This window comes from Hippoglossus stenolepis, chromosome 1 (genome assembly GCF_022539355.2).
Source record: "Hippoglossus stenolepis isolate QCI-W04-F060 chromosome 1, HSTE1.2, whole genome shotgun sequence".
Taxonomy (NCBI): domain Eukaryota; kingdom Metazoa; phylum Chordata; class Actinopteri; order Pleuronectiformes; family Pleuronectidae; genus Hippoglossus; species Hippoglossus stenolepis.
Window position 1 is genome coordinate 29,930,860 of NC_061483.1, and position 10,400 is coordinate 29,941,259.

A 10,400-nucleotide genomic window follows, 5' to 3' on the forward strand; every position below is an offset into this window, starting at 1 on the left:
TCCTCCAGGACATGTTAAATGTTTTTGTCTTTGTCTACTTGGATGATATCCTCATCTTCTCCCTGGACAAGGCCACACATGTTCACCACGTTCGTCAGGTTCTGGAATGCCCCTTGGAACATCAGTTATATGTAAAAGCAGAGAAATGTGAATTCCACGTTTCATCCCTGTCATTTCCAAAGACGGGAGCTCCTAGATAGATAGTTGAAGTCATGCTTTCTTATCTCCCTCATGTTTTTTGTGATTTGTCTTCCTGATTTATTTTGTCGTACTCATCTCTCCTTCAGGTACCCCCGTATGTACTTTCTTGATTCTTGTTGTTCTGGGTTTGTACCCTCATGGTTGAATGCACTTATTGTAAGTCGCTTTGGATAAAAGTGTCAGCTAAATGAAATGTAATGTAATGTAATGCCAATGTGATCTTAGAATCTAAGAATTTAGAGACAAAAGCAAATGGACTGTTTTAACATACTTTCTGGAAACACTTGATGTGTCTTATAGGTGGGTGACAGGTGAGTGGGGTTCCTGCTCCGTCACATGTGGTAGAGGTCTTCAGCAGAGGGAGGTGGTTTGTGTTTACCACCTACAGAACGGCTCACTCATCCACACCAGGGGCCTGTACTGCCAGGGAGGAAAACCTACTGTTCTGCAGGCCTGTGAGGGCCGCCTCTGCCTCACTGTGTGGGAGGCTTCAGAGTGGTCAAAGGTACGTTGTACACACACTGGGCTGATGTAATGTGAAAACCATTGCTGGCTCTGGGCCTTGTTTCCCATTAATGATTGATCACAGAAGGGAAATGTGTTTCCTAAGAGGGTTTCTGCATTTGCTTTTGAAGGTGTATGTAAGTTTTCCACCATAAAATGTGTAAAAACAACTAGACCTGTGTTATATTTGTTGAGTTGTGTTCTTACATTGTCAAACCTGTGTATGTTCCATTTGGTCTGTCAATGGCATCAAAATTGACCTTTTATCCAGTTTTAAGTCACATTTTTATAATACACTTTTTAACTTCATATTTGAACCATGGGTATGATTATTGTTATTGGATGTCTGGATCTTAAGTCATCAGAAAAACAATTGTGTTATGTTTGCAACAACTCTGGCTCACAGCCCTGCCAAGACATCCTGCGTGTCTGCAGCACAGCATTGGAAAAACACTAATTTTTCTTATGATCTTGATTTGAACATCTGGATCCTAGGTTACCAGAGAAAGAAGCTGAGCAAACGCTGGCTGCAGATCGGCTCACAAACCCTCTGAGACATTTTTTCATGTGAAACTGCTTTATTCAGAGCTTTCATGGGGTTTGATCACCAGTTCCTTCTGCAGATAATTCAGGTCCCAGTAAAAACCTCCTTAACGATTGAAGGAATCCTAACCTGTAGAAGCTGACTGCAATGACTCCAATGGTGGTGAACTCTCACGATCCCATGTGACACAAGAAAGTCTGTTTTTTGTCATTGTTTTGATTTAGAGACTCCAGGCAAAATACAATATTACATATTGTGCATTAAAAAGCTTGTACATGTTTCTCAAGTCAACACCTCAAAAGTGAGGATGCACCACCATTAAGAGTGTAGGATATATTGTGACAAAGCAGTATGAATGCCCAATACAAAGCTATTTTCCGTCGATCAAGAATACAGAATAGAGTCAGTATAAACAACACTGACCACTTTCATCCTTATGAGGTCAAAACTAATGGAGCGCGATTTGATATGTAATCATATCTGGCGGAGTGATTAAGTCGGAGCCTAGACGCCAAACACTAGCATGTTCTACTGTTGCAATAAACATTTGAAAGTGAGTTTGACTGAAATACAGTAATTGTAAAAATTTGTTGACCAGTGCCAACATGTAGCTCTTTTATGTGTTTTTCTATGTATAAGCAGTATAGCAGTTTTCTTATCTTCATTTTGCTCTCTTCAAAAACCAATAAGACTAACAAGTTGATTTTTTTAAAATAAGTAATTTAGTCCATTCTATCTATCCTCACTTTTCCACTTCTTTCTCCAGTGTTCTTCAGAATGTGGTCATGGTGTTCACCGGCGGACGGTATCGTGTACAAACCCTCAGGGTCTATGCGATCCCTTGTCCCAACCTTCCCAAGAGGAGCCCTGTGAGGACTACTCCAAATGTTATGAATGGAAGACTGGAGACTGGTCTAAGGTAGCACCATCTTCAAAGCCATTGGTTCATGCACAGAATTGTTAAATGTTGGATGAGGCTAGGAATAATCATTGTTATTACCACAAACTTTTACACGTACAGCATTACTTTTTAACACTTCCAGTGGCTTTTTTTTTTTTTACAAAGTAGTCTGAGATACTTTTCCACTGAAATAAACCTCCCCTTACCTGCCCTGGTAGAGCCAAACAACATTGGAGCTAATTTGAATTGAATGCCTTTCTCAGGGTATTGGGAGCAGTAGAGAGGGGCAAGGCTATATATGTGTTAAGTGATTGATATACAATATGAAACAGTGAGTGCATTTTCTTGTCTGTCAGTAGATTCAAAGAATCAGTTCTTTTGACCCTCAGCTGTCCACTGTTCATCAGACTGCCTTGGCTCTTGATTTTCTGATCCTCTCATTATCAATTCTCTGTGAAAAAAACAGCTCAATTAATTTGAGAGAAAAATTATGCTCAGTAAATAAGCTGTTGTGAAACACCATTCAACTGCTGGGAGTATTATCAACTTTTAAAAACATGGTGTAGTTATAGCAGTCTCACTGGATAAAACTGTCTTGAAGGGCTAGAACATTTGGATTATGAACTATGGTGATTCGACTGAATCACTATCCTATTATCATGTCAGTAAATCTGGTTTATAGGGACCATGACCTCTGAAGAAATACCAAAATCCTTTGATTAAAAAATTACAAATGCGTCAGACTATGGCTGTTAAAATGTATCCTGTTGCTCAAGCTCAACATACAGTGGAAATACCATTAAATGCCTGAAAAGGTGTGTGTGCCAGTTATTAAATTGGCACAACTGGTTGGAATTACAAAATGCATTCACATTAAGAGAGTTTTCATACAGTCCAACTGGAACAATTTGGGGACCATTTCAGAAAAACGTTATGCATATTATAAGGGGGGGGGGAGTATTTCAGAAGATTAGGATGCTTCTTTCCTGTGAGATTTGTCTTAAACTAAGGAATCTAGGATTTTGCTTACATACCTTGTACCTCAAGTACTTGCTTCATCAAGTCAAAAACTAACTAAACTAATCTAATAGTAGATTTAATTAAATCACACACACTGACACACACACACACACATCGATAATCGTTTTTGCCATGTTCATGTTGACACTGGGCAGAATGACAAAATTGCCTCATTCTTTTGGTCCAATAGAACACCACCAGGGAAACCCATTAAGCGTGCAGTGTATGTCTGTTAAAATCACAACGTTCCACCTGAGGTCATAGACACAGGAGGAACTGGCCTCAACCTCCTTTTATGTAGTGGGAATTTGGCCGGAAGCTGCTGTTTAGAAAATAATTCACCATATTGTGTAGCCAAAAGAAGGAGGGACTGGGAGTAGTGAGGAAAGGGTTGTGGGTAGTGTTAGATCAAATATTTCCTTGTCATTAACCACTGCTATTGTCCTCCCTGTGTGTCCGTATGCTTGTATTATTTCACCTGCAGGTATAGACAAAAACAATACCTTTGGAATGAGAGGTCGGTCCCATCCCGTCTGTCAAACAGGCTGGACGTCAGAGAGTCTAAAGATTTGTGAAATTATATTTAACTCGTCTGGCCTCTTTTGTGTAGAATGTAAAATTTGGTCTGACTCGTAATTAAGAATGAAGGCTGAAGGTCAGATGATTGCTGAGATTGGAGGTAGAATCAAACATATACTAAAGAGGACCTTTCAAGATGTTGGGCTTATTTATTTTTCTTCAGAATGCGACCACAGATCACAACATGACTAAAATCTGATAATAAAAACAGATTGCCTACTATAAGCATAACACTTGCATTCACACCTGTATTAAATTCAGTTTTCCTCATCCACATATAAACCAACAAAATGATACATCTCATGTCTAGCTGATAATCATCATCAGTTTCAAGAGTCAAATTCTGCCATGTTAAACTTTCATTCATATCAATAATTTAGGTTTATTGGTTTCATAGTTTTTCATTGTTTTGAACCAGGACCTCCAGGATTTGCATCAATAAACGTGAAAAATAAGTTTTAGTAGCTACACCTGTTGTTTACATTTTTTAGATACCTACAGTATAAATTCTACATTATAGAAAAGTATTTCAATGATGCATGAACAGGGTGTTGCATGAAAGTGCAGTGATGATACAACACTACATCTCTTCTTACTCCCCGAATAAGCAAGTGAGTGAGACCAGGGGAAACCCACACAGATTGAGCTCAAGGCACACAGCTGTGTCATATAGTTACTTCATATGTTACCAGTAAAGGTGAAGAGCCTTAGATGCTCATTGTTTTAAATCACTTTCCAATTTCCCAACAGTGGCACAGGTAGATTCAATAATTCACAAACCCTTAAACTGGCCAAATGCAAACCCCATACATAGGTCTGTAGGTTTAAAAAAGTTGTAAAAAACATTAATAATGTGTTCAGTGTTGGTACTGTGGCCAAAGACAAGTAAAGTTTTGGGTTTGAACCATTTGGGCCCTTCTGTGCATGTTCTCTTCCTGCTTGTGTGAGTTTTATTCTGTACTAATGCAAGAAATGCAGTTCAAGGTGTCTTTCTTTGTGTCAGCCTTATGGTAGGCTGGTGACCTGTTTGATGTATCGCGTTTGTTTAACCTGTACAAAAACAATAATTTGTGGGTTCAACAGGATTTACTGTACAGGTCAATACAAATTTAAAATGAACCAACCAACCAACCAGGAAAACTGACACCTTCCATCTTTTAATCTGCTGTTACAGTGTTCGTCATCCTGTGGGAAGGGCCTTCAGTCACGGGTGGTCCAGTGTATGCACATAGTGACTGGTCGTCATGGTAATGACTGCCCAGTGACACTGAGACCACCAACCTACCGACCCTGCCACCATGGTGCGTGTAATGAGAAAATCAATGTGAACACCATCACCTCCCCCAGGCTAGGTGAGAAACTCCCCATGATTCAGTTTTACAGGTTAAAGGTGTTGTATGAAACGTTTCTCTGCCGTCGAAAAGGTTTTTTCTTGACTGGAGTGGGTGTAATGTTTGACACTTTGTTGTTTCATTGTTGTGTTTACAAGAAAAAACGTTTAGACATTGCCCTCTCAGCAGCTCTGCTGTAGTGGTATACTATAAGAAAATGATGGGCTAGCCACAGCTAGCTTGTTAGCATGCTAACTTCATAAGGCTGCTGCATATGCTTCTCTTCCTCTCAAAACTTCATCCACTAACCTCTGGAAGGTTGCTGGTACTTTGTGCAAACCAAGTGGCATCATCCAGAATGTGCACAGGCCTCTTCACTATCTTAAAGGGGACATAGCATGCAAATTCCACTTTGTTAGTGCTTCTACAGGTTAATGTGGGTATCTGGCATGTCTACCAACCCAAAAACTCTGGGAAAAAAACACTCGCGCGTTTTGTTATAGTTCCTCTAAGTCAGAAACGTCATGCTTGAGCGACTCGATTGAGCTTCCTGGGTTTTGTGTCGTAACAAGGCACTGGAAGTCTCCCTACATGGTCTTGCCCCCTCATCCCCCGCCCCCGTCCCCCACACTCGTTACGCCGGGTTTACACCGGAGGCAGCGAGGCTGCAGCAGCTGCTCGGGAGCGACCGCTCGCTCTCCCATGCGTGAGCTGGAATTTGTGTAAAATATGTAATTTATATCGTTTAAAATCATGGGGGGAGAGGGGGAGGGGGGAGCTGGCTCATTAGCATTTAAAGGAACAGGCACTCAAAACAGGTCACTCTGTGGAGGGCTGTTTTATACAGGGTAAAAAGGGTGCTGTTTTAAATGATCCTTGTGGTATTTTGACCAAAGTATGTTACAGACATTCCATTAAGACCCCAAGGAACCATATCAACTTGTGGTAAAATGGGCATGCTATGTCCCCTTTAATACTGCTCTGTGAAGATTCTCTAAAGGACAAGTGCACACTTACCACCAGGAGCAAGGGCTACAGCTCTGTTACACCTGTAGACAGCATCTACTCTGCCTCTTGTGTCAGTTCAGGAACAAGTCTGACTGGAACTTGGCAGATGGTGTCTCAGATGAGCTGCCATGCCGGTGAATGCACACAAATCTTACGTTTAGTGAGGTGTATACAGTCTTTGGGTGAGAAGAACTCTCTAGTCTCATGGCTCCTGGCATCAGCCAATTCTGCTTCATAGGATCTCTGCTCCAATTAGTTACTTTGATGGACCTTGAGTGTTAGTGTTCATAGTGTTCATAATCCACACCCTCGTTTTATATTACATATTGGGGGTTATTCAACCAAGGAACCTCACCAGCCTGGACTATACTCTGTTGGGGGGAGACAGGGTGGCTGCAGAACCCTCCAAGAGCTACTGATAGTCCTGTTGCACCTCCTGCTGGAGCTGAGCAAACCTGTGTTGGACTCTCTTCTGCCTCTCCCCCTGCTGCTTATGCTCCTTTTCCTACCTGGCATCCCATTTGGCCTGCTTCTTCTGCATCAAGGATCTCAGAAGGGTTGAGCAATGCCCCCTGCTCCACCCGACTGGTAATCTCAAACCTTTCCAAGTAGGCCCTCACTTGCTTGAAGCCATTTACGTTGGAAGACATCTGTTGCTGCAAGTTATGGGGAAGCCGGAGTGACCTGGATGAGGTTTAGGAGGCAGACTCGAGTCCACAAAAGTTATTTGTTTGCAAGTAGCACCATGATTTATTTTAATTGAAATTAAGAAAAAAAAAAAACATATGGTAAAATGATCTACAGATAAATCAACTTACAGTAAGTAGTAGTGCTATAACAATAGCATTAACAATGCTATAATAATGGTCATCACAAACAAAGCCATGATTGTGGGAACATGCAAAGCTACAAATAGCAGATGGAATATTTTCTGAAACAATTAACAAACACAGACAGAACTTTGTAAAGTGTACATAGTGTAATTGAGGGAAAGATCGTGTGTTTTCACCAACTGTGTCACACAGTTGGTGAAAACACTAGTTTGGCTTTGGAAAGTAATAACAAAGCATTTTGTTTTTCAGTTTGTTGAACTTGTGAAACATCACACGTGAATACTGACTTGCTGTCTTTGTCTCATTTCACCCTCCTCAGCTGCTTTGACCTACAAATGCATGGGGGACCAGTGGACAGTGTACTGTCGCGTGATCCGAGAGAAGAACCTCTGTCAGGACATGAGGTGGTACCAGCGCTGCTGTGAAACCTGTAGGGACTTTTATGCCAAGAAAATACTGCACAAGAGCTAATGACCAAATACACCCACTTTCCTCTGAATAGTGCTCAATTTTGAAAATGTTTTTAATATTAATAAATTAGAAAACAATTTTTATTATTGATGTAACTTTTTGTATTTTAAAAAAAATGGCAATTTCACAAGTGTACATTTGAAATGGGCTTATAAGCTTCTAGTTTGATGAAGACTTTAAAATGTCCAATGTTTCTTTTGCTGTACACCAAAACAATTCTAAACAAAAGGAGTCTATGGAAAACCAATCCAGACAGCTGTATTTCACATAAATGAAAATACGTGCTTGAAGTTGACTGGCAGGTCTATGAGCTATCATAGGGCTGAGCCAGAGCTTTTTTAATTATGCTCTCCATTGTATCTTTTTTTTCTCTGTGCTGTACTGTATTATAGCTAATTGTTGCAATTTGAAATAACTAGCAATAGGTTTATATATAGGTAAACTTACGTGCTTACATTTTTATTAAGTATACTGTAATAATATGTAAGATCAGGAGCCATGTGAAAATACTGTAGAATTACAGTAATTAAACCCAGCCAATGATAGGAGACCCACTGATCCACTGGTCTGTTTAATGGCTGTGGATAACCCATGTAGCAGAACATTATTGAACTTTCATTCTAAGGGCACAATACACGGTAGTTTTTTTTCCTTCCACTTGATGGATTTAAATCTATCTTGCCTACAATATGACTCTGTTTACTCTAAGATTGATTTAACTTCATCACTTAGATCAACTGTGCACCTCAGAGCAAAATCTTGTTTTGCAATATTATCTGTTAGGCCTGTCAGCAGGTGGAGTTCAGTATGAGCATAGAAAAGCGACACTTTTAATTGGCTGTTAGTTTTTTCGTTTCAGGTGCATTATATCTGAACTAAATTTAGATGCTATTTTACACACATTTGTTTTACTAAGGCACATGTATGCATCTCTGCTGGCCAGATCACCATCTGATTACAATTACTCTCAGTTTCCAGGCTTCACACCAATCAGGGTCAACTTTGCTTTAGTCCAGGGGGTGGTGCTAATGTCCCTGAAGAGTAGTGGAAGAGTATCTGCTGCACTCCAGCAGTTTACTTGCAATAATAACCGTAAGCTTCACAGCCTTCATTATCTCAACACCCTGAACAAACCAGATCACTGCGGTCTCACATGCAGTTACATTCCCTTGAAAACCAGCATGATTTTTTATTTAAACATAAATTATTATCAAATTTAAAGTCAAATTCTTAATTCTCATGCACTGTGACATTTTCTCATACGTGTACATATAAACTTGTAAAGATCGGATCACACATTGTGGTACAGGCTCTCAGAGTGGTGTAAATGATATATATAATACATAAATGACCGTATTCTGCAACTTCTCACCTTGTCACTAAATTGTAGTGGGGTGTTGGCTGGGACACAATCTCAGACCTTTTGTTTTAATATGGAGTTTTACATTTTTAAAGACTGTCAAATGGGAAAAGGTATAAAGCTTTTCTATACGGAGCTAATAGTCTTCTGGTGCTTTTCTGCATTGAGCATCACACAGGCCAGTGGTAACAGATGCAGTAGAGACACTTAATTAAATAAAATCCATCTTACTTGTATGAGAGGTCCCCTAACTGCTTGTTTCTGCTGCCTCAAGCTGCCAGTCACACAGATGAGCTATTCCTTTGCAAAAGAAAAACCTTTGAAGCTCCAGGCAGCATCTCATTAAGAGACTCCTGACTGCTACGGACCACAGTATGATGACGTGACCAAAACAGGTAACTGAGCTATCTCTATTGCTGGCAAGCTAGGCAGATGAATTTGTACAAGTTGGGTGGAAATGGAGTTCCCAGAGCAATGGCTTTGTTTGTCACTGCTTTAAATATTGTTTTCAGAAGTTTTTTCCCTCTGCATAAAACTGACACTAAAGGCCTGGAGGAAAGCTGGTTGTAGTAATCTTTAAATGGTAAAATGTAAAATACATCATATCGTGTGTGTGTGTGTGTGTGTGTGTGTGTGTGTGTGTGTGTGTGTGTGTGTGTGTGTGTGTGTGTGTGTGTGTGTGTGTGTGTGTGTGTGTGTGTGGTAATACAAAAGGCCTCAGTCTTTTCTAAGGTGCTATCTAATGACCTGTTTCACTATTGTGGAATTCAGCTTATGACGGTCCTCTTTTCATTGTTAACTGTTATTTGTTTTTGTATGTTGTATTGTTATTTAACAACATTGGCTTTTCTTGACGAATCTTTTTGGCTTATATATTGAAAACATGCTTAATTATACCTGGACTGTACTTTTTTTGTTGCAGTGTGTTTGTTACATAAACTGCCATCATGTGTATTTTATGGTGCTGATTTGGAACTGACTTGATAATCTGTTTTTAGAGGGATTTAACCATTTGTCTGTTGTTCTGTGCAGTCACACTATATATGTACTGTTGTCTGCTCTGTGTCACCTATTCTTCAGACCATTTTGAGCAAGAAGCTGAACGATATAATCTACTCAACTACTGTAAAGTGATTCTCTTTTATTTTGTTAAGTAATAAATTATGTGATTGTACATGTAAAAAGGAACTTACCCACTGAGATATGTGGATGATACAATTAAAGCAGAATGCAGACTGCTCTCCTCATCCTGTCCTCACAAAAAATTGCTATACACTGTAGAAATACATAAACGTATAACTTATTATGACAAAGTAGCCAGCATAGATAAAGGCTGTTCATGATTTATGTAGTTCATTGATAGATAAATACGTTCCCTCACTCTTCATGAAGATTGAATGAGGCAATGAGATTCAGCTCAAAATCTGGAAGAAATTTAGTTAATTATGTGGTTTTAAGGGTCAGGTTTGCATCTCATTAGCTCATTAGTTTTTAACCTTTTCAACTCGATTTAAATTCTGCATTTATATGAACACCTTACAAATACTGTATACTATGAAACACTGTGATAAGTCAGTATTCATATTTAATGATGTGTTGATCCATTATAAGGACATGATAACATTTAAATAAACTGACAGAGTTTACA

General features: G+C 39.5%; 1 protein-coding gene across 5 annotated transcripts in view; it reads left to right on the forward strand.

Annotated features, from left to right (window-relative positions):
- Positions 1 to 9,997, forward strand: part of adamts17 (ADAM metallopeptidase with thrombospondin type 1 motif, 17) — a 118,628-nt gene extending 108,631 nt beyond the window's left edge. For all 5 annotated transcript variants that reach the window (XM_035162416.2, XM_035162420.2, XM_035162421.2 and 2 more), the window contains 4 exons: positions 502 to 706; positions 2,016 to 2,168; positions 4,924 to 5,101; positions 7,241 to 9,997. In XM_035162416.2, coding sequence (XP_035018307.2) covers positions 502 to 706; positions 2,016 to 2,168; positions 4,924 to 5,101; positions 7,241 to 7,392 — 688 coding nt within the window. In that variant the 3' untranslated portion in view covers positions 7,393 to 9,997. The remainder of the gene's footprint in view (positions 1 to 501; positions 707 to 2,015; positions 2,169 to 4,923; positions 5,102 to 7,240) is intronic.
- The last annotated feature ends 403 nt before the right edge of the window (positions 9,998 to 10,400 follow it).